This window comes from Elephantulus edwardii, unplaced genomic scaffold (genome assembly GCF_000299155.1).
Source record: "Elephantulus edwardii isolate Elephantulus edwardi_28Jun2011 unplaced genomic scaffold, EleEdw1.0 scaffold00026, whole genome shotgun sequence".
Taxonomy (NCBI): Eukaryota; Metazoa; Chordata; class Mammalia; order Macroscelidea; family Macroscelididae; genus Elephantulus; species Elephantulus edwardii.
Window position 1 is genome coordinate 20578926 of NW_006399776.1, and position 24434 is coordinate 20603359.

The 24434-nt window shown below is 44.9% G+C and overlaps 2 protein-coding genes across 2 annotated transcripts in view; both read right to left on the reverse strand.

Moving 5' to 3' along the window:
* The window catches only part of METTL3 (methyltransferase like 3), an 11157-nt gene extending 9660 nt beyond the window's left edge, over positions 1-1497 (reverse strand). The window contains exon 1 of the mRNA XM_006883115.1: positions 1310-1497. Within this exon, the coding sequence (XP_006883177.1) occupies positions 1310-1409 (100 nt within the window). The 5' untranslated portion in view covers positions 1410-1497. The remainder of the gene's footprint in view (positions 1-1309) is intronic.
* Positions 1498-10739: 9242 nt separating this feature from the next.
* On the reverse strand, positions 10740-24156 carry SALL2 (spalt-like transcription factor 2). Its single transcript, XM_006883116.1, has 2 exons — positions 24052-24156; positions 10740-13666 (listed from the first exon to the last, which is right to left on the reverse strand). Exons 1-2 carry the CDS (start codon positions 24122-24124, stop codon positions 10740-10742), a joined length of 3000 nt encoding a protein of 999 aa, XP_006883178.1. The 5' UTR covers positions 24125-24156.
* Between the last annotated feature and the right edge of the window lie 278 nt (positions 24157-24434).

The window sequence follows — 24434 nt, forward strand, 5'->3', positions numbered from 1 at the left end:
AAGGATTCTGGGGCTTCGTCTGACATACTTTGGACATGTTGTAAGGAGAGACCGGTCCTTGGAGAGGGACATCATGCTTGGGAGGGTGGAGGGCAGGCACAGGAGGGGAAGACCCTCTATGAGGTGGACTGATTCAGTGACTTGGGTAATTGGAAAGGGTGTGTCAGAAGCAATGCAACTGGCACAGGATAGAGCAGGGTTTAGGGTTGTTGTACATAGGGTCGCTATGAGTTGCAAATGACTCGAGGACACATAACAACAACATGATCATTCACAGTGTAGATACTCACTTGATGCTATCAATTATGGTGTGAAAATTCTGCCAGAGAGCCTCCTAGTTAGAAAGCCAGAATATGAGTGCAAGGATCTAACATGTATTACAATAAGATTTAGATAGACTCCAGCATACTAATAAAGCATTAGAACAAATCAACAGAGACAGTATGGATTCACTATCCTAGTCCATCTTCATTTTGATTTACCTTAAAATAGTTTAGGGCATGTGCAGAGGTTGGGAGATACAGAGTCAAACCTGATAATCGTCTGAAGTCCCTTCAAGTTTTATGACTATGATACAGGAGATTATCAGGCCGTAATCTTTACAGAGAAGCGCCTGACTAGTATAATAGTTAAAGCGTAGGATTCAAAGCCACCGGTCGCTATGTGGGATAAAGAGGTGGCAGTTGGCTTTTGTAAAGATTACAGCCTGGCACGCCCGATAGGCCAGTTCTACTCTGTCCTACAGGATCGCTGTAGTTGGAACTGATTCGATGGCAACGTGTCTATTCAATCTTTACAGAAAGCAGTAGGAGCCGCTGCAGTCAGAAGCCCAGAGCTTAACCAACTGTACCACCAGAGCTCATTTAGCAACAATGAATGGCAACTCCATGCAGGCCACTAAACTGGACACTAGAGATAGTTCCGATCCTTAACATCAATATCCACAATCGCAGAGAAATGCACACTACAACGAGGGATGAACAAAGCGCTGTGAGTACACCAAGAAAGGATGCTTGCTGGTCACGATTCTCGGGCTAGGGGCCTGAGGAAATCCCAAAGGAGAATCATCACAGGCTGAAGGGATCAACCGAGCGGGGTGGGGCTCCCCTATTGGGGAAAAGCTGGCTGGAGAGCTCGAGGTCGCGAGCAACCGCGAACCACTTGCAGGCGCGCAGGAGGCTGAAGTGAGGGACGAGGTGGACAAGAAAAGGCCGCTCGGGGGAAGGCGGTCACCGGGGAGCTGTCTTCTTTTTTGGGGTCCCGCCCGCCCTCCCCGAGGGGCATTGGCCCCGCCAGTTCCGCGTCTCACCCAAGTGCCCCGAGTCCTGCTTCCGCCTCCGCTGTAGCCTCTCCCTCAGCGAGTCCAGCTGCTTTTTGTGGGCTTGGATAGAGCTCCACGTGTCCGACATCCTAATCTCCAAACCCCGACCCGTCTCGAATCCGGCGCCGCGGACAAGCACCTCCCAGCCCTCTCTTCAGGAAATAGCCTAGTTTAACAACCGCAAGGCCAACCGGAAGTGGATCCCGGGAGCTGTGCAAGGAGGAAAAGCTGTTTCCGGTTTCGGGTTCCCTTTGAATCTCAAGTGTTGGCAGAACGGCGGGTACAGTGGACGTGGTGGATGCACTGTCCCCGAATGCGGGGACCGTGAAGCCGTGGATTCCATCTTCGCAGCTGGCAAAGCAGCCATGTTGCCTGTAGATGCGCATGCGGCCATGGTGCTTTTTTAAGAGGCGTTCTGCGAGTTGACCCGCGTCAGTGACAGCTCTATCGAAGTTTAAACAATTGGAAACGGATCATCTATTAAATACCTACGCTGTACCAGAAATAAAAAAAAAAGTTTGAAAGGTCTAACTCTTGTTTTTCAGAATGTTAAGGAAGTTAAAACTTGGCATAAAGCAGAATGAACACAGGCTCAATGGAAGAAAAATGATTGCGAAGGAGGTTTCAAAGCCCAGACTACCGAGAAACGTTCGAGAGAAGATGGCATTAAGACTCAGGTTTGAACAAACAGGAGGTAATTCCGAGCTAAGCACGTGATAAAGGGGGGGGGGGAAATCTACGCTCGAGTTAGGGTATCATTCTATGTGTTCACTAATCAAGAGAAATTAACTAAAACATACAGACTTCTATTTTATATTAAGAGATAAACCCTTTTATTCAGAAGGCAATAAGGAACATTTAGAGGTTTTGGTTAGAAGATAAATATTGAGGAATAAATATCGAGGCTAAGAGGAAGGATAGTTTTGAGACCATGTTATGGATTGACTTGTGTTCCCAAAAATATGTAGTGAAACCTGGCCTGTAGATGTGAAGAACTCGCTTAGAAGTAAGATTTGATTTTATCTTAGTAATGAGATCACACCAGGGTAGTGTTAGTGCTAGATCTAATCACTTCTGAGTTATCAAAAAGAGTAGCATAGATGCAGAAACCCACATGGGGAAGATAGAATTTCTTCCTCACAAGGATTGACAGCAGGCATTAGAAACTAGGAGAGGGGCTTACAAAGACATCAACATGACCAAGAACTGTGGAAAAATAAAAAAAAATCTGTTCTTAACACTTGGAGCATTTCTGTTATAGCTGCTCCAGGTGACTATGATGGGGGAAATAGTAGCCTATTTATTATAGCTGTCATAAGGAAGCTCAACATCAAGAAAGCAAAGATTCTCACCACTGGGCCAATTGGTAGCATCATGATAGATGGTAAAGAGAGTGAGGTGTTAACAGCTTAAGTTTGCTTGTCTCCACAATCAACACTCTTGGTATCAGTAGTCAGGAAAACAAAACACGAATTACTTTGGGAAAGTCTGTTCTCAGAGACCTTTCCAGGGTACTGAGGAACAATGATGTCAATCTGGAGTCTAAGGTACATTTGACCCAGGCCATGGTCTTTGCCATTACATGCTATGCATCAGAAAACTGGACAATGTACTAGGAATGATAGAAGGAGAAGTAATGCCTTTGTGCTGTGGTGCTGGAGAGTACTGACTATACCACAGACTGTTAGGAGAACAAACATGTTCATCCTAGAGAGGATGAAATCAAGTTGCTCCTTGGAGGCATGGATTCTGAAGCTTCGTTTGACATATTTTGGGCATGTTGCAAGGAGGGACTAGTCCTTGGAGAAGTATATGCTTGGGATGGTGGAGGGGCAGTGCAAGAGAGGAAGACCCTTGATGAGATGTATTGACTCAGTGACTAGGGTAATGGGGGTCAGTGTATTAGAGACTATAAGGTTGGCTCAGGATAGAGCAGGATTCAGAGCTGTTGTACATAGGGTCGCTATGAGTTGCAAGTGACTAAATGACATAACAAGAAAGCTCAGATGACATATTGGTAAGGAGCTGTGCTGCCAACCAGAAGCCACATGGTTTAAATCTACCAGCTTCTTCTGGGAAAGAGATGGGCAATCTCTCATTCGATTTACTGTCTCTCAAAACCCAATGGAGGATCAGCTCTGATTCAACATGTATATAACAACAACAACATAACTGTTACAAGGAGCTTAGTGGTAAGGAGTCTTGCTGCTAACCCAAAAGCATACCATTCAAATCTACCAGGTGGTTGGAAGAAGAAAGATGGATGAGGATGATCTCCTCCCACTGCAGTTTACTGCCCTTGAAAACCTGCTATGAGTTGGTTCTGACTCAAAGTCACGTAACAAAAGCAACATAGCTGTTATCTTTAATTCAAAGGCTGGTTATGTGTAGTTATGGAAAAGCAAGGATGAATATGAAAGACTATTGAGATGAAAGTTGTATATTATTGGAATGTGAAAGTTTAATTCGTGTATCTGGTAGCTTTATTTAGTGACTATTAGGGCCCTCTCCAAATTGAGGAGCAATGACTTCAGTTTGAGGACTAAGATGCACCTGATTCAAGCCATGATCTTTTCACTCACTTGATATCTGAGAGCTGGACAGTGAATAGGGATGATAGAAGAAAAATTGATGCCTTTGAATTATGGTGTTGGAGAAGAGTGCCAAAACAATAAGCAGATATGTCTTGGAGAAGGTGCAGCCAGAGTGCTCCTTGAAAGCAAAGATGATGAAGTTCGTCTCACATACTATGGGTATATTGCTAGGGGAGGTTATTCCTTGAAGAGGGACATCATGCTTGGGAAACTGGAGGGACTGAGAAGGAGAGGAAGACTCTCAATCATATGAGTTGACAGTCACTGCAGCAATGGGCTCAGGTGTGTCAGAAATTGTGAGGATAGCACAAGATAGGACAGCATTCAAGTCTTTTGTTCATAGGGTCACTGTAAGTCATACTTGACTCAATCGTACCTAACAACAATGTGCTGTCACTATTGGATTACCTTTTTTGGGGAAAGGGAACAAATATCTCTTTTGGTCAATTGGCCAGGTAGCTTTCCAACTGCCTGGAAATTATCAAATGATGTTATTAATATCACATGCAAGTAAAATCTTACTGAAGATCATTTTTAAATGGCTTGAGCAGTACATTAACAGAGAACTGTCAGAAATTCAAGCTGGATTCAGGAAAGGCCATAGCACAAGGGTTATCATTGCTGATATTAGGAGGATCTTGGCTGAAAGCATAGAATATTAGAAACATGTTTACTTATGCTTTATTGATTATGTACAGGTGTTTGTGTGGATCATAAATCATGGCTAACATTGATAATGGAAATCCCAGAAGACTTAATTGTGCTCATGTAAAACCTATACATAAACCAAGAAGCAGTTGTCTGAAGAGCACAAGGCAACACTGCATGCTATGCCAGGTGTGCACTGGGGCTTTATCTTTTCTCCATACCCATTCAGTTTGTATACAAGGCAAATAATTCAAGAAACTGGACTATATGAAAAAGAATGTGACATAAGGATTGAAGAAAGACTCATCAACAACCTACCTTATGCAGATGACACAACCCTGTTTAGAAAAAATGAAGACGACTTAAAGCACTGAAGATCACAGACTTCAGCCTTCAAGGTGGGTTACAACTCAACATGAAGAAATAAAAAATATTTACCACTGCACCATTAGGTAACATGTGATAGAAAAGATTGAAGTTGTCATTTTACTTGGATCCACAATCAACACTCATGGTAGCATCAGTAAAAAGTTCAAAAGACATTTTGCATTGGGGAAATCTGTCAAGGACCTCTCCAAATTTCTAAAGAGCAAGGATGTCAGTACAAATGCTAAAGTGAACTGGATCCAAGTCATGCTGTTTTCAGTTGCTTCCTAGGCATCTGAAAGTTGACAATGAATAAGATTCATTTTAGAGGGGAAAGAAGAGTTCTGAATTAGCCTGAGTTCTGAATATAGAAGAAGAGGGTTGAACCATCTTAGAGACACAGTTCCAAAAGTCAATCCCTAACCATTGTAAGCACTTTTTTTTGTCTAGGAAAGGGAAGTTTTCCTATCAGGAAAGACTCAAATTTTGTTAGAATTTGATACCTACTGCTTCTTGGAAAAGGCAACCCTTAGCCAAAAAAGGGCTAAGATCAAGTGAGATACCTAAAGCTTGGATTCTGTTATACCTAGGATGGCTGAATGAAAGCTAACTTAATGGCACCTGACAACAACAAAGCCTGGACAGTCTCTTTTTATCTGCAGAGAAAATAAAAGAAATAGCAAAGGTACTCCAAGTTGAGGTCAATTAAATCAAGGGCAGCTATCCAAAGTCTGGGTTTATATGTTCACTTTGAATAAATGGTAACATTGTGATTAAGTGGCTAACTGCTAATTGAAAAGATGGGGGTTCTAACACACCAGCTGCTCTTCAAAGGGAAAGCTAGTAGCTTTGGTAAAGCCTTAGAAACCCTATGAATAGGAGTGTTATAAATTGGAATTAACTGAAGGGCAATGGATATTACAATAGTAAATTAGGAAAATTTTAGGTGCACAGAAACACTTACCTAATGTGTTTACAGAGGGATTTTTTTTCTAGATTCCCCATGGTGTGTTTTCTTCTTAAAGAAAGTCAAGTGTGTTTAAGCTTACTGGTGGCACTTTTCCTTATAACCCTAAGGAGTAGGGGAGTGAACCTCACCCAGATCTCTTCTAGTCAGATTGTAAGCCTGATTGTGACCAGATTAATATTCTATACATGTTTCTTACCTTTTCCTCAGATCTGTGATAGTAAACTGTTTACAAAGTAGTAAAATATTGTCTTCTATCCCATATGCCTTCATATAACTTTGTCATACTTCCCAACAAAACTGAAAGTTTATTTTCCCCTCCTCTTGAATCTGAAATGGCCTTGATTAGTTTTAGCCAATTAACTATAGCAGAAATTGTATTTCAGAAATATATATATATATATATATATATATATATATATATATATATAAATTAAATACTTAAGTCTCATTTGCCAACTTAGTGTTTTCTACCAGCTCAGGGAGCAGAAATGTTCATAGGCTTCAGTTTTTTTGTTCAGGCACTGCTTTTGTGGGAGCCTTAGTAGCAGCCATTGTGGTCTTTTTAGATGCTAGTTTAGCCGTTTTTGAGTCCCTGGCAGCCCTGATAGTTTGTTCTCATTGAGCCTTTCTACCTTCAGACATTGATTCCTCTTGGCCATTATATCAGCAAGAGAAGCACCAGTGATGGCCCTCTGGAATTTGATTGCATGGCGAGTTCTTTTCTTTTGAATTTCTTCCGATTGACCCTTTTTGTGCTTTCTTCTGTAGAAGACAGTCCAATTTATCAGCCATGGATTTAACTCACATTTTGCATTAAGAAACTGAAACACCTTCCCATCAGCTCCTGTCATAGTGCCTTTTGTGACTGGGGTAGATCTTGTACCTGATGAAACTGCTCAGCTCCACTTTCACAGCAGCGACTTCATGGGACCAGGGAAGATGGTGAAGAGCTATTTCAGAAATTCTAAGTTCCAGAGCCTAGGCCTTAAAATGCACTTCAGCTTCCATTTTTGCCCTCTTGCAACCCTAACTTAATCATGATATTAGAGTCCTTAAATATGGCAGATAGAGTACCATAGATTTGCTTTTTGCTGTTATGTGCCGGAAATCACTTGTGACTCATAGTGAACCTATGCACAACAGCTCTGAACCCTGCTCTATCCTGAGCCAACCTTATTGTCTCTGACACACTCCCATTTCCCCAGTCACTGAGTCAACCCATCTCATCAAGGATCGTCCTTTTGTGCATTGTCCCTCCATCTTCCCAAGCATGAGGTCCCTCTCCAAGGACTGATCCTCTCTTGCAACATGCCCAAAGTATGTCAGATGGAGCATCAGAATCCTTGACTCCAAGGAGCAGCCTGGCTTTACCCTCTCCAGGATGAATCTCTTTGTTCTCCTAGTCTTGATAAATAGACCAATTAAAAGATGCTGGATGCTCAGTGAAAAAGAGGTGAGAGGTTCTAGCATTCCGACCTTCTCAGCTGAGGAGCAGGGAGTGAGGCCGTCTTTAATCTCCTAGCCGAAATCATGGTCTGAGTGAGGCCAGCCTTCAGGACATGGAATGAATACATGTCATCTTAACTGAGCCCTGTCCAGACAGCTCACAGTATCAAAAGCAAATATAAAATCATTATTTAAGACACCAAGTTTAGAGATCATATGCTACTCAGCAGTGGATTATGGAAATACCTGCAGTTCTGATCAAATATTATACTTATTTCTTTGAAATGCTTGTTTCATCGATACTGTTTTTAAATATTTGATCAACAACAAAATGTCACTAGGCTTAGTTAATCTGTGGGTAAATGAAAGGTTAGAAAAGTCTAGGCAAGGTCAAGTTATTTTGGGTCTGATTAAAAGTGAGACTAGGTTAGTGTGTTTGAGGGAATCCTAATTGACTCCATTGGTGTCACTACTACCAGGTGGTGTTTCCAACTAGATTGTGCTCTATTAGGGGCAGGTATTTTAGTTCCCTTTACATCCAAGCAACACCTGATCTCTGGAGCAAAGTCAAGTCTCAAAAATTGATTGAATGGGCCAAGAAGTTCTCTCTTGCTTCCTAAAAGTGATTTTGTTAATCCAGACTGAGCTGGACTGTGTATATTTCATGTAAAGTTATTTTGCAAGCTGCACTTATTTGCATACTCATCCCAGTAGACTAATTTACCCTCTGAAACAATAACCCAATGAGGAGAAATTGAGTAAGCAATGGTGGAGATACCAAGTGTTTTGAAAGAGAATTTTAAAACTCTAAGAATAAAGGCAAAAAGAGAAAAGAAATAGCAATAAAACTCTTAGATAAGCTAATGAAAGGAGAAAAAGCAAGAGGGCAGGCAAAGAAAAAGAAAAGGAGGCAGAAGAGAAAATAACTATGGAAAGGGGGTAGGCGGAGAGATGGGCTTAGTGCTGACCTGCCCAAGGAAGTGTCTATCAATACAAGCCTCATTGACAGCTCTTACCATAATGGGAGCTGGCACCAGAAGAGAGGACAAGTCTAGTTTAATTAGTTAAGTGGCATTATCTATGTCCAAAGGGGGTGGAGAAGATAAAAGAATTGAAGGATTGTTGACCCACCTCCTTCCAAAGGCTGAAGGAAAAAAAAAAGATTTACAAAGCTTTGCCTGGAATTAAAAAGACAGGAGTTTTCTTTCCCATTTGGCTTTGCAAGATTCCCATGGGTGTCTACTCACCAAATTTATCTTAAAAGATTCTACTGCTGTGGTTAGTGAAACAAATTTGAACTTTACCATGTTGTAGAAAAATGAAAGGGGGGGGAATCACATGCTTCATTTAATTTTTAATGCTAGCAATCTTTTATTTTGGTTGAAATTGTTAGATTGGATTACTTCCCTCCCCCAACCCCCTTTCAGTTTACATCAGATTTTAAGGACCATGAAGATTAATCCACCTTGATTTAAAGATTAACTGAAGTCAGATAGGCTACTAACCTGAGGTACAAGGAAGACTAATAAAGAAACCATTTCCTACCTCCCAGAAAACTATAAAAGTCTGGCAGTGGGAGGTAGAGTTTGTATTGGCAAAGAGAAAACCAAGACAATTACTAGACACAGTGGGCAAATCTCCTACTTTTTGAGAATACAAACTCCATTTCCACTGGGAAATTACATTCATTGGAGGTTGTTTCAGGACAAGACTGAATAAATATTTCAACACCATATGTTCAGTTTTGGCACTGAACTGTGGGAAGGGAATCTCAATGTTAGAGAATGCTCAAATCACACTCCAGCTGGCTATTTTGATAAGAAATAAGGAGTAACACACATATAATTGGTCAAAACACCTTTAATGATAGAAGGAAAGACACTAAAATCTCCCTTGTCTGCTCTTTACATTTTACTATGTTAGGAAGCACTGGAGCCTGTAGCTTGGAAGGAGAAACCATCATTCAAGTCAGGATAGCAGAACCCTCATTTTCTCCTCCCCAGACTCTTGTTCCAAATGATCCTATGTTAAGAGTAAATACTACATCTTATTACAAGACAGAGAAGCAGGGGAGATACCACCTAGAGTTGATCTCTCAGTGTCTGGGATTCTAAGAACCAGACAATGGTAAACACATAAGCCCCAGTTCATAAGCAGGCAAAATTGAAAGGAGCAAAGGGGCCTTGAGAGAGGGCAATGAGGAAAATACAAGGGGCCAGGGAATAAGGGAGGTATTATCTAAAACTAGAACACTAGTGTAAGGAAATCCCCCATGATCCCCGATGCATTGCTGCACACTATGTCAAACATTCATGAGATGCATCCAATCAGAGTTTGAAGTCCCTTTGCCAGATCTTTAATCACATAGTGTTACAGAAAGCCCTATACTTTAGCAACACTCTTCATCATTACTCCAATCACCCTCATCAACACTGAATCTTAAAGATATGAACTAACTTCACATTTCTTAAAATACCCAATGGGAAATCTCTCAGCAAATCTCCTTGCTTCCTAAATTCTCATAATGCAGAAATCTGAGAAGCTGTAGATATCCTGGTTTACATACTGAACTTTGCTTTAAAGTGACTATCAGGAGTTTAAGAGTGTCCTATATCCTCTGTGTCTTCCAACCCCAAGTTCTGAGCCCCTAGTTACTAACTGCAGCATTTCCACTGCTGGCACCTTCTGGAGCTGAGGAAAGGAGGAATATACAGTTTGCTACTTCTCTTCTAAAAAGGGGTGCTCAGATACTGCCTTGGATGCAGGAGGCCAAATAAAGGTGGGTAGTCTTCATGGTCCCTGTGGATCTTGTTGGAAGTATCTTCCCAGTCACAGATCTGGCCTAGACAGATGGTGGTGCTAGGCCTGGAGTTAGTGGAAGAGAAAAGCTGGGAACTCCAGACCACTTGACAGGAAAGCCTTGGACTGGTTCCAGAAAAAACTGATGAGCCACTCTAACTAGCTGAGTAGGTTGGTTCTAGGGCATGAAGTCCTGCAGGTTAACCTGTTCATCGGAGAGGAATGGCACTGAGCCCTCCACAGGCAGCTAACAGTCCCTTTGGCTGGGCTACAATCCCAAATGGGGGTGCTTAGGTACACCTGGGAAAAGGTGAGGAAGGATAGGGGATAAAGAGTCACCCCAAGGAAGTTGGAAAAGACTTCCCTTGGGAAAGTGAGAGCTGTAGAGAATCTATTTCCTTATATACAAATAATGAACAGGGAAGAAAAATTCTGCAGGAGCCCATCTTCCTGTGAGCACAACCACCTCAGGGGCTAGAGCAAATTCACTAAGAAATCAGAGAAAAGGACAAATAAGGGCTCTTGGAAGTCTTTTCTATTGCGCTCATAGTTTCTGCTGCTCGGGTCAAGGAATAGCAGATACCGAGTAACAGATTTATGGGATAGTGGGGTCATCTTTTCGGGGAAAGGCAGGGAGCCCTGGAGAACTGACGGAGGGTGAACAGCCTGGGACCAGGGATAGTGCAGCAATATTCTGAGGGCCGTGGGGAGAAAAGGGCTGTACCTGGTGGTGAGCCAGCAACATATGTTTCTTAAGGGTAGCCCGCTCAAGAAAGCCTTGCTTACAGAAAATACAAGTGAAGAGGAGCCCTTCCTTGGAGTGAGTCTTCTGATGCTCCTCTAGGGCTGCCTGTGTAGGAAAGGTCTGGCCACATACTTCACAGGATTTTCTGCTACTGCTCTCACCTGGCTCCTTTCTTATTGCTTCTTGCATGCCCATCCCCTCTACCAAGGTAGTGCTGGTACCTTCCCCTTCTGGAGTGAGTGATGACATTGGGCTTGGGCTCCTCTCTAGTTTGGCCCCTTCTTCTATGACTCTAGCAGGATCACTGTTCCCCTGCTCCAATGGCTGCGCTTGATCCAGGCTTTCTGGTGGTGGTGGTGGTGGTGGTGGTAAAGACAGTTGTTGAGTGGCTTTCTCATTACTATCCATCTCCTTTCTGGCTGTGACCACTGTCACCACTTCTTCCTCAGCTCCAGAGGCTTCTTCTGAATCACCTCGAACTGATATTGCCTTCTCACCTCCACTCTCTGAGCCTCTCCCTGCTAGAGAATCTTCATCTGTCACATCATCCTCTTCTTCTTCCTCTTCCTCTTCCTCAGACAACTCCTCATCTGGGGATGGCTGCTGGGATGGTTGCTGAGGGAAGCTCCCTGCTCCAGAGCCTGTAGACTGCTCTGAACCATTCTCCTGGGTGGCTCCCCCACTTTCAGAGAGTGTGGTACCACCATTAGGGATCTGCCCCCCCAGGTGCATGCGAACATGCTGCTGCAGAGTTACAGCATTGGTGAACTTCTTCTGGCAAATGGGGCAGGAGTTCTGGGCCCGGGCAGCTGGACTGGCCTTGTGGCCCACGAAATGTGCACGCAGATTGCCCCGGGTGGAGAAGGCTCTGCCACACACTTTGCACTTGAAGGGCCGCTCACCTCCATGTTGGCCATAATGCAAGCGCAGTGCCCGAGGACAACTCAGGACCCGGAGGCAGATAACACACTGGTTAGGTCCAGATGAGGCTGGGGATGAGACTGCAGGGGTGGAGGTGGGGGGGGCTCCTGAGGCAGTAGAGGCGACTGCTACAGCTCCTTGACGGTCAATCTTTTCTACTAGTTGTTGTAGCTTCGATGTCTCAGAAGGCAAAGCCCCCAACGGCTCTAAGACATAGGGGAAAGGGAAGCTGCCTGTGGACTTGAAATGGTTGGTAAGCAGTGCCCAGCTGGGGAGTGAAGTCACCAGCTTACTCAGCTGCATACGTGTTGCTGTGCCACTTTCTGCCACACTGGTGATAGCTGAGCCCTCACTTGCTGGAGGGGTGTTTTCATCAGCTTTATTCTTGGGCTCCACAGCTTTCATGAGCACAAACTTATTGAAAGCAGGGAGCCCAGGAGGCGTGGCTGTGCCTGCACTGGTGGAGAGCAGCGTCAGACTCTCTGTGGCACTAAGTGCAGTGGTCGAGGCCACCAGAGGCTTGCGTTCAAGAGCACCACCTGGTGTGGCCTCCTCCTCAGCCTTCTCTGGCGGTACAGACATGCCATAGGGCAGGCCGCTGCTGGTGATGACATAGTCTAGGTGCTCTGGTACTGGATGTGGGTTCATCTGCACATGTGGATACTTCTCACGGTGCCGGTGGAAGTGCACTTTGAGGTTACCGCGAGTGGTGAAGCGGTTGCCACAAACATTGCACTTGTAGGGCCTCTCACCTGTGTGGGAGCGCAGGTGGATCTGCAGGGCACTGTCACTGCCAAACACTTTGGCACAGAACCGACATTTGTGCCGACCGCCAGGCTTCTCCAAGGGACCTATCACTTCTCCATAGCCCAGCTCACCACTTCCATTCTTTGGCTTCAGGAGCCCTGGGGAAGCAGCAGTTTCCAGGCCTCGGGCTGCTCCAAGACACTGAGCTGCCAATAGTCCGGTGGTGCCTGGAAAGGCCAGGTGAGGTGAGGCAATCAGCTGATCTGTGCTGCCTGGCAGGGCTGGAGAGGGGGCAGGAGTAGGCTTGTGGCTTCGCCCAACCCCTCCAGCAGAGAAGGGGTGCTGTGTCCCTAGTGGATGGTAGAGGTGAAAGAAAGCTTGCTTGGGTGTTTCTGCCCCTGAGGAGGAGGGAGGTATCAGTGTTTTGCCAGTTTGGACTGGCTTGATGGGGCTGAAGAGGGGTAGCAAAGGCTTGGTGGAGGATGGGGTCCCAGTCCCAGGTAACTCTGAGGGACTGGCAGGGGCACCGACCGTCTGTCCTAAGGAGCCAAGTAGCAGCACCTGCCGGCAGATTTGCTCTGTCATTTGCATCTGATGGATTTGCCGCTGCTGCAGAACCCTTAGTTCTTCCAGGATGAGTGGGATGTTCAAGTGGCCACTGCTTACACCTGGAGGTGGCGGAGGAGGAGGTGGGGGAGGAGGGGGTGCCGAGGTCGACTCTGGAGGTAATGGGGTTGCACCCAGTTTGGGACTGGCCAAGATCAGGCCACCACCTCCCCCTGCTGCTGTACCTGCGGCAGCGACCAGGAAATGCCCAGCCGACTCCTCTCCTCTCCGCTCTGGGCCCCAGGTGGGATCTGGAGGCACGGAGGACCCGGAATCCGGGGGATTGCTGTGCTCTGTGTCCATGACCTGGGGACTACTGTGGCTCTCCGGACGGGGTTCAGAGGAGGAAGAAGAGTTGCTGGGATTTTCCTGGCCACCCATTATCACCATTACAGGGGGGTCAGTAGAGCATGCGTTCTGATGAGCGAGAAATTCAGCTGGGTCAGTAAACTGTGCGCAGCACTTGGCACAGACTTGGGGGTGGTCCTCCTCGCCAGCATCACCTGGGGAGAAGACAAGGAGAGAGAGCGTGGGTGGTGCGGCTGGAATGGTCTACAGAAGCTCTCATTTACAACAGGCCCAGCAACGGCCAGCTGGGGGTGGGGAGATGAGCTCATCAGGCCAGGCAGGAGGCGAGAGCTCCGTCCTGACCTGCAGCGACACTAGACACCCCAGCATGGGGGGCAGGGCACGCGCGCGATAACCCTCCCCCGCTCACCCCCTCCGACCTGGGCCTTGCAAAGGATGGGTTGGCGGGAGGGAGGAGGGGGTCCTGTGCCGAAACCGTGCATTTTATCGCCTCCACCAAAAGTCCTTTCCCCGCGCGTCCCCTCCCCCACCACCCCTGCCCCGGCCGGACCCTACCGCACCTCCGAGCTCCGCCGGCTCCCCGCAGGGCCCCCCCAAACGAGAGCTCCTCCCGGCTTCGTGCGCCATGGCTGTAGGGGAGGTGGAGGGCTGGGTGGGGTGGGAGACAATGGGGATCAGGACTGGGGGAGGCGGTGGTGCCGCCGGGGCTGCAGCAGTCTGCACCCAGCGGCCCAGACTGCGGAGATGGAGATCAGCGGCAGCGGGGGCAGGGAGCAGCGCAGCGCAGGAGGGGGAGGGGAGCACGGAGGAGGGGAGGAGCTGGAGCGAGAAAGCTGGGAGAGGGGAGATGGAGGAGGAGCTGCTGGGGAGGGGAGCGCGCTGGGAGGAGCTGCTGGGGAGGGCGGCGGGGGGCGCAGAAAGAGGGAGCCAGGACCTAGGGTGAGGTGGGGCTGCGAGTCCAGATGCATGGAGGTTTTCCCGAGGTTCAGTGACAGGTGTTTTGGGACATGGGAGGGTCTACCTTTCTTTTCCTTGTGCAAGCTTCCCCCTCTCCCAGATGTCTTTGCCCAGGCCTGCCCCCTTACCCTCCTGCAAGCTCAAGGGGGCACAGTAGGAAACTGCAGCCTTGCTCAGCAGAGCAAAGCGATAGGCTATTTGTCGTCAGAGGCGCTAGAAGAGCTGGAAAACGTGGACTTCAGAGAGGGTGGTCTGACCTCGGATGCCTCAAAACCAGAGGGGCAAGAAGGAGTACCCAGAACATCCACCCCGCAACCCCAACACACGCACACAACCAGTCCTCAAAATATTCCAGGTTTCGATCCAGTTTGCTTCACCTCCACTCCAACCCTACACCATCCGTGTACACACAAAAAAGTTCCTCCGCGTGGGAGGTTGCACGGTAGAATTTCCAAGGAAGTCATTTCAGGTCTCCTCTTGCGCAACACTAAACCCCTTCACTCCCGCCCTCCACTCCCAGAATAATAGCTAAATGCAAATTACTCCACAGATCATCTGGCCAACGCCTAATTTATAGAGTTCGTGCTTATTTAAGAAGCCATCTCCTATTTAGTGTCCTCTCCTTTACATTCACACACATACACCCGCCTCCCATTCTTCTTTTGCACATTGTCATTATGGACAGTTGTGTTTGGGGAGATGCTAGCCTGAACAGGCCTACAGAGTCCTGCCACACTCTAACCTAGCAGAACGATCTTGAAACAATTGGAAAAATGCAATAGGACCTAGCAGGCAGCCTCTCCAAGTCTAAAGCCCTTTTTGACTTTCAACATTGACATTCATGTCTAAAAATGACTCACACTGGTTCACTACTACAGAAGCGGCCTCCTATTCAGTGAGAGAAAAGACAACATGCCTCCTGAACCAGATACTTCATATTTCTTTTACACTATGAGTTCCCATTTCCTAAAATAGTTTCTCTTTCTTGCAGAAAGTGACCACAGAATTCTCGGTTCTATGATTTGCTTTGTGCATCAGTGCATACAGCTCTGACGGCATAGTTCATTATGAGTTACACTGCTAACCTATAAGGCCTTGCCTCCCTAGAGGTTTGAATCCATTAGTGGGGTGTGAGGCGATTCCAAGGCAATGACTGTGAGTTGGATCTTAGGAAACCCAAGTTGTTCCAACCTCAGTTTTGCTCTTGCGGGCTGGGCTGATATGTTGATGATCGTCAGTCACATCAACCTTATGCTACCATTTAATTCTTTTTTGTTAAATGGCAATTCTGTAACTGTCCTATTTTCCTCATACAAATATTGTGGGGATAGACAACTGAAAAGATTTTGATAAAGTGTTCATATGAGATGTTAAAAATTTGGGAGGGATCATAAATTATATCAATGAGAGAATTTACATTGCCATTACATAGTGAAATATAAATATACATATCTATACACACACACATACATACACATTAAAATGAGTATTAGTATTAATATTAGTTTGCCATGTTAATTTCTGAGGCCAATATGGTTGGACTATATCAAGGGTAAAAATTGTCCATTGAGTTAATTCTAACTTGTGGTGATGCCCTATAGCTGCGCTCTTCAGTAGTCTTCAGTGGCTAATTTTTCAGAAGTAGGTTGCTAGACTTTCTTTTTAAGTGCCTTGCAGGGACTCAAACATTCAACCTATAGTTGGTAGCCAAGTGTGTTAAACAGTTGCAGGGTCTTCTTAACAGGGCAAGGATATTCACTGTTGTGAAGTCAATTATCAATTCATATCAAACTTACAGGACAGAGGAAAATAGCCTCATCTTTTTTCCAAAGGACATATGATAGATTCAAACCAATCAGCAACCCAATACTCGATCCACTGCACACCCAGGCCTTCTTATACTAAAGATGAGAATTTATTTTTTTTAAAGGAGAATTTCAATCAATAAATTTAAATATTAGTAGGGAATTTACTTTCCCAATAGAAATTTTTCTTTATTTTTAAATTGAGAACATTTTACTGAACTATGTTCTGAAACTTTGGATGATTATAAAGATCTTGAGACTGTCAATCATGGCTCTGAAACAGATGGGCTCCAGTGTTTTGGGGCCTGACCATTTCAAGAGGTGAGGAGGATCTGTTTCAACTATAGCAAGTCATAAGTTAGTGCAATGGGGTTTATTTTTACAAATAAGGAAATTGAAGCCTGGAGAGGTTAAGTGACTTTTCTAAATTCACACAGTAATTCAGTGAGGCAAGCATTCAGGTTTTTGACTCCTATCCAGTGTTTTCTCAAGCACATCAACACTGTGTGGCTTCTCTGATGCTAGAGAAAGGGCCCTGTGTGGCTCCTACCTGCCATTTGCTCTCTGGCCTCAGTAAGGGAGAGGGAATCAGATGGAGGCTTTCTACTGAGCATTTGTTAATTAGCATTGAACATTTGATATCAAGTTGCTGTTTTGTCAAGTCTTCCGACAAGAAAAGAAATCCTTTTCTTTTCATCTTCTCCTGGGAAACACTGTCCCCTTTCTTGCACTTTAATGAAACTTGCTTTCTGATGCGTAATTTGATCTGCACTCTTCTTTAAGGTAAATTTAGTCCCTGGTGAAAAGTAACGGATAAACAGCCACCTGAAAGAGGAACCCTCTATTTCTCAAGCACTTTGCACTCACTGCCTATCCTGAAAAGGGGGAAGGTTCTCAGGCAGCCATGAATGAAGTCACAAACAGGAATAAACCAAGCTGGTAATGTTGTCCCTAGATAGCAGATAAGGCGAAGTAAACTATCCTGGGTCACATGCAAAGTCTGGGATGGATATAGGACTAAGACCTATATTTACAAAGACCTGAAAGGGACAAAGACCAAGTGGCTTAGCCTCTAAGCCTGCTGCCCTAGTACACTAATAGGTTAGACTTGGGAGAGAATTGGGAAAAGCACAGAGGAAAAAAAAATAGGTGGATGAAGTGCTGTTGCAGACTTGAACAGTAGTTGCACTTTGTTGAACATTAGAATTGCTGGGAGAGCTTTTACAAATGACTATGTCCAGGCCATTCCCCAGACCATTAATTAAGAATCCCTGAGTATAGGGTTAAGTTATCAGCATATTTTTAAAAAGTTTCTAAGTCAGGGATCTCTCCAGAGAACTGAAAAGTAATGACATTAGTCTGGAGCCTAAGGTACACCTAATCCAGGCCATAGTCCTCACAATTACTTGCTATGTGTTGGAAAGCTGCACAATGACTAGGTATGCTAGAAAGAGAATTGATGACTTTCAGCTGTGATGCTAGAGAAAGGTATTGAATATAACATGGAGTGCCAGGAGACCAAACAGTTTTGTCTTGGAGAAGGTGAAACCAGGATGCTCCTTGGAGACAAGGATTCTGAGGCTTCATCTGACATACGTTGAGCACGTTGCAAGGAAGGACCAGTCCTTGGAGAGCGACATCATGCTTGGAAGAGTGGAAAGACACACAAAAGAGGAAGACCCTCAATGACATGACTGGGGTAATGAGGGTAGGTGTGTCAGAGGCAATAAGATTGGCACAGGAGAGAGCAAGGTTCAGGGCTATTGTACATAGGGTCACTATGAGTCACAAGAGACTCAATAGCACATATCAACAACAAGTTATTACAGATAAGGTAGTGAACCACTGTTATCTAAAGACTACTCTTCCACCAATCCTTCCAGTCTGTTCCTCACAAATCTCACCTGGGCTAAACTTATCCAAAACTGGGACAAAAGCAAAGTTAGCATCAAACTGTGGAATCTTCTCATCAAGATCATTCTCTACACTGTCACAGCCACATTTTTGCTTTCCCCCATCCTTTTTTTTTTGTGAAAAACCTACTCCCAAGTGGAGCCAAATTCCACAGGATTTGATGTAAATAGTACAAGACAGTGAAGAAGTGAATGTATTGCTAACTAAAAGGTCAGTAGTTCGACTCCATAAGCTGCTTCTTAAGATGAAGATAGGTAATCTCCTTCTGTAGAGATTTACAGCCTGGAAAACCAACTGGAGGGTCTCTAAGAGTCAGAATCAACTTGATGGTAATGGGTTTATTATTGCCTTTCCTAAAGCCTGTGCACGGAGGTTCAGCTATAGAAAATAACATCTATGATAATTAGTTTTAAATTGCTGAATGATCTCTCACAGCTGGTGATGGGAATTGAGATGGCAAACAGAATCTGCTAACTAGCAACTCCCACCCAACTGAAGTGGCACCGAGGACACATGCCATACCCTAGATACACCTCTGCACATGCATCTTGAGCCACATTTCTAACTGTGAGAGGAAGGGCTCTTTTTTTTTTAAAGTTTATTATTTTTTGTGTGTGTACCGTCAAATTAGGTACCTCTCCAAAGTGCTGAAGAGCAGTGGTGTCTCTCTGGAGACTAAGGTGCGTCTGATACAGGCCATAGTCTTCGCAATCACCTGTTATGCATCAGAGAGTTGGACAATGACCAAGGAGGATAGAAGGAGAATTGATGCCTTTGAGCTGTGGTGCTGGGGAAGAGTACTGAGAATACCATGGACTGCTAGGAAAACAAATAGATTTGTCCTGGAGAGGGTTAAATCGGGTGGCTCCTTGGAGGCAAGGATCCTGAGGCTCCTTCTAACTTACTTCGGACATGTAGTGAGGAGAGGCCGGTCCTTGGAGAGGGACATCATGCTTGGGAGGGTGGAGGGACAGCGCAGGAGAGGAAGGCCCTCTATGAGGTGGATTGATTCAGTGACTGGGATAATTGGGATGGGAGTGTCAGAGACAGTGCGATTGGCACAGGATAGAGCGGAGTTTAGGGCTGTTGTACATAGGGTCGCTATGAGTCGCAGGCGACTCAACGGCACATAACAACAACAACAACCGTCAAATTGGATCTGACTGAGAAGATTGCCCCTCCTTCTCCAGCAGAGCATCTGGTGAATTTGTACCGCATACCCCTGGGTTTACAGTGCAGCTTCTTGCCACTAGGCCACCAGAGTTCCCTGAAGGGCTTTGTTTTACACAGAAAAGCAGCACAATTCAAGCATCATTCTGTCATTAAGGAAAGAAAGGATACTACGTAAGCATCTAACTTTTATTCTACCATTAACCTTGTTGTAGTTATTGTTATGTGCCATCAAGTCACCTATGACTCATAGCAACCCTACGCACAACAGCTCTGAACTCTGTCCTATCCTGAGCCAATCTCATGTCTTTGACACACCTGCCCCTATTACCCCAGTCACTGTGTCAATCCATCTCATTCAGGGTCTTCCTCTCCTGTGTTGTCCCTCCACACTTCCATGATGTCCTTCACCAAGAACTGGTCCTTCCTGGGAAGCATGCCCAAAGTATGTGAGATGGAGCTTCAAAATCCTTGCCTCCCGAGGGCAAGTTGGTTTTACCCTCTCCAGAACAGACCTGTTTGTTCTCTTGGCAGTCCATGGTATGTTCATTAGCAATTGTTAGGAGCTCTGGCAGCCTAAAGGGTAGCTTCCATAATTATGAATTTATTCTGTAACTGCTGTTATAGACTGCTTCTGAGGAACAGTGTCCCATCTTTATTTCTTCACTTCTCTCTCCTAAATGTGCACACATATTCCTTTGCCACTCATATCTACCAAGCACCAGTAATCTGTCCCACACAGTAAATGAAGAGGCGCAATGATCTGGTGTTGACTGAGATAGTTTCCAGAAAAAGGATATCTTAGATCAAACATAAATATATCTTTCAATGGACATTTTCTGGCACCAGAGATCTTGGCACTTAGCATGCAATTCAGAATATTTTGAGACTTGAAGGAACTTTAGAGTTTTGTCTCTCTGATTGAGCACAGTGCTTAAGACCATTGAGTTAAGCAGACCTGAGTTAAAGTCCTGTGTTTTCTAATCTGTATGCTCTTGAAGAATTTCTTAATTTCTCTAAGGCTTAATTTTTTCCTCTTTAAAAGGAAGGTAGTAGTAGGGAAGTTGGAAGGAATAAATGAAAAAAAGTGCATAAAGGGCCTAGCTGAGCACCTGGCAAATAGAAATATGCTGTAAGAATTAGCTGTATTAAAGCTTTAAGCTTTTATACTTAAAGGCCAACAACTGAAGGTCTAGGAAGAGACTTGCTCAAGGTCACATAATTTCAAAGCCCAAGTTGAATTAAAAATCTGATTTTCTGTTCTCTTAACCTGTCCCCTATTGTACCGGAGAGCTTTGATGGCTTAGTGGTAAGGAGTTGTGCTGCCAACTCAAAGGCTTGTAGTTCAAATTCACCAGCTGCTCATGGGAGAAAGATGGGCAATCTCCTCCATGTGATTTGCTCCCTCTATGTGTTTTTCCTGCCCCAGGGCTACCTAGGGCTGAGTGGCTCAGGGCTCAATAACCTAAGAGACATAAAGGGCCCTTCCTTACACTCTATTTTGACCTTCTTTCCCTTTCTTGTTGCTCTCACTGTCAGCCAACTTTCATCTAAAAGACTCCCCTCTTTCGCTCTAGATCTGCTTGGCTGTTGTCCTGGTTTCTCCTTCTCACTAAATATCTGGGTTTCTGATCATTTCCTTTGTTCCCCAGATGTACTAGTTTGCATTTTCCCCAGTCACATCCCTTATGTTCTTTAATCCAGATTTCTAGACTCTATAGGGAGAAATTTTTTCTCTCTCCAGAGTTTTTAAGTAAATAGACTATTTCCTGCTCATCACTTATGGGCAATAACTATTCTGTTAGATTTACCAAAAGTCTAGTCAAAGAAGTTGAGCAAAAAACAGGGCTGAAACACAGGTTCTTTCAGACTGTTACCTGATGATGTACTAGGTCACTGCAGAAATGAGGCTTTTTGAACGTATTGCAAAGCTCAGCATTTGCCCACAAATGGGAAATTCTCAGAAAAAACCCCCAAAACACAAAAAACAAAACCCACAAACAAACCAGAAATCAATGCTGTTAAAATGAATTCCAACTTATCTGTTCCCCAGGATTTTGTGGGCTGTTTATGGAAACAGAGCACCAGACCTTTGTTCTGCAGTGTCAGAGGATGGTTCAGAGTACCAGCCTTTAGATTAGTGGTCAAGTACGAACCACTTGTTCCACTCAGGAATCAACTACCTATGCATGGTAAAGATTCCTTAAAAGAAGGAGAAAGGCTCCTGCAAATGTTGGAAAAAGACATCATGCTGGGAAAAATAGAGGGTCAGTGAAGAAGAGGAAGAGCCTCAAGATAGATTAATATGGTGATGGTAGAGATTGTCAGTCTGTTGCAGGAACTGACATACAGCAACCTACTAAATAATGTGCCATTGCTCATAATCTCACAGGTATACCAAAAGATGCAGTGTTCCCTTGAGTAAGCATGGTCTACCTAATTTTAGGGTACATGGAACAAGAAATTGTCTCTGGGGTGGAATGAAAAGTCAGAATTGTGCACATTGCACATTGTGCAAATGCTTAAATTTATGAAAGCTAGAAGGAATTTTAGTTCTGGTCAAATATAGCAAACTCACTCTACAGATTAGACTCAATGACATTCCAGGTCATGCAAATAATCTAGGATCTTTCACTTTCAGGAATTCTGATAATGAAATTCTTGGGTGTCTTGAAGCAGATCTTAAGGGAGTTTACTACAATTTTCTTGCGCCTTACATTTATTGTTTTTCTCAGGGCTTGAAAGTAAATGTTCTCCTGAAATTTATTATAATCTTTGGGTTTGAGCCTATATACTCTTTTCTATGGGGATGATTTTTGTCAAACATCCCCATGTCCCTAAATATTCATAACTTCAAGTAGCAGATGGGGTTCATTCAGTAGATTTGAGGATTCATTCAGAGTAATTGCTCTAACCTCCTGTTGATCCTATAGATTTTCCCACACAGAAGATTTCCCCTCCCCCCCCTCAAGTGTGATATGAGGAATGGGTGAACAGCTTGGGAGAAGTCAGAAGGAGAAGAGAGAGTTCTTTAGAGGGTGCACCATTTTCCCAAGTCAACCAGCAGGGGAGCAGGACAGTGCCTGGGAGAGAACTCTTCCGCTCTGAGGGTAGTCTCCTATAGAGCTCAAGGAAGAAGCATCCGGCCTGTGGCAGGATGAAGGAGGGCTAATGTGTCCCTGGAGTGCAAGACACCACCAACAGAACCTCTAAATATGGGCACAGTGGGATCCCAGCAGACTGGTAATTTGAGGATGATGTGTTCTACTCAAAACACAATCTGTTTACTAAGATTGTTTATAATCCGTGGAGTACTGATTTGACTTCAAGTCAATTTTTTTTTTCAACAAGTGGAAAAGACAAGTTAATCTATAATTTAGTGTCAATCATGTTTTTAAAAAAATTACATGATCCTAGAGCTTTTCCATGACATACATCTCATAAATGGTGTGCTGAATTTCACTCCATGTTTCTGAACTTCAGTTTTATTTCGATACTTGTAGGAAGTGCTACTTCACTCACACAGCATGGTAATAACAATATTCACATGTATTTGATAAGCGTTCATTTCACAGTGATGGAGCCAGGATTTGAATCCAAAGTCTGACTTAGGAAGGCTTTTCATCTAGCCCCAGATACATTGTTGGAAGAAGCAGCTGTTTGCTAAATACTGATCCCGGGGCCAAGGCTTCCACATTTTCACAAGTGTGCACGTGTGTAGTCACACCATTGACCTGTGTGTCCCAAACTTACATATTTTTTTAACAATTAACATAACACTTGCAAAAAGATTTTAATTCCCAGACCTTAGCCCGCAGTCTTCTTGCAAGTAAGCAAGCAAGCTTGAGAAATCCTAATAGAGTAAAATGAAGACCACCTGCCTTGAGCATGAAGAAACAGATTTTTGTCTTGACCCTTTGCTTTTGAGATTTTGGGCAATGTCATTTCTCTACATCATAGTTACTGTATTATCGCTCCTCTGCTTCTGATTGGAATGTTTTAAGAGTAAATGAAAACATTTTCCCCTCATAAAGAAAATCTGTTTAAACAACAGATTAGAGAGATACACAGGTGTACCCGGGTATGTTAACTAGCATATTTTAATCTGGACTCCCTTGAAGAGGTCAGAGCCCCTCAGTGCGGATCGTCCCCAAATCTTCCAGCACCTACCCCAGGTGACTCGGAAACACACCCAAAGCAGCCTGCCCTCTGACCAACATTCGTCCTATCCCTCAGGGAGCTCGGATCCGCTCTCAGGCAGCTCAACAATGAGAAACTTTTTTCTCTTCTTCCCTCAGGGGAACCTTCACGTTTATCCAATTCATTCTCTTACAATCCAACTCTCCAGAAAGAAAAGGGGGGGAAATCCCACCCCTAAGAGACGGTCTTCAGGTCTGAGGACGTTACTTAGCAACGGCACAAAGACCAGTGAGCAAAGGGGGACCTGGGGAGAAAACTCTTGGGTGGGGAGACGGAGCCAGTTTGAAAACTCCATTTCATCCAGAGAAAAACAACCAGGAAAACACAAACAAGAACCCACCCCAACAAAAGCTGGGCAGGGCTGCCCCCCACACAGGTCATCTCCTTCCCCTTCACATAGCAATTCCCTCCAGCCCCCAGTGGCCAAGTCCCCCCTCCCCTGGTTTCGCCCGTGGCCTGGGTGCCCTCCCCTTGCCCTGGCCTGACCCACACAGGCTGGGACTCAGGCCTCCACCCCCACCCCAGACACCCACCGTTCTCAGACGCGCTGGGACCTTCGCAGTCCGAGATTAACTGTTGGGGCTTCCGCTGCTTTCGCCGCGACATTCCCGGGCAGAGAGAGTTGGGAGAGGGAGGGGCAACGCTCACTTAGTCTTAACCGGGGGGACCTGCTCCAGTGTCCCCCTTGGGTCTCAAGCCAACTGATGCTTTTCCCCCAGTGCAAGTCACTGTGAAGCAGAGATGGTCTCCCCTCACAGAGACCGACAGACTCTCTGACTCCCTGTCCCTGACTCTCTCTCTCTTTCTCAATCTCTGCAAGTCTTTAAAGGGGAGACGCCCCCTTTTTTTTCTTCAGCTTCTTCCCTACGCTTCTGCAGCTCCCATTGTAAAAGCAAAAATCCTAATCTTTCCGCAC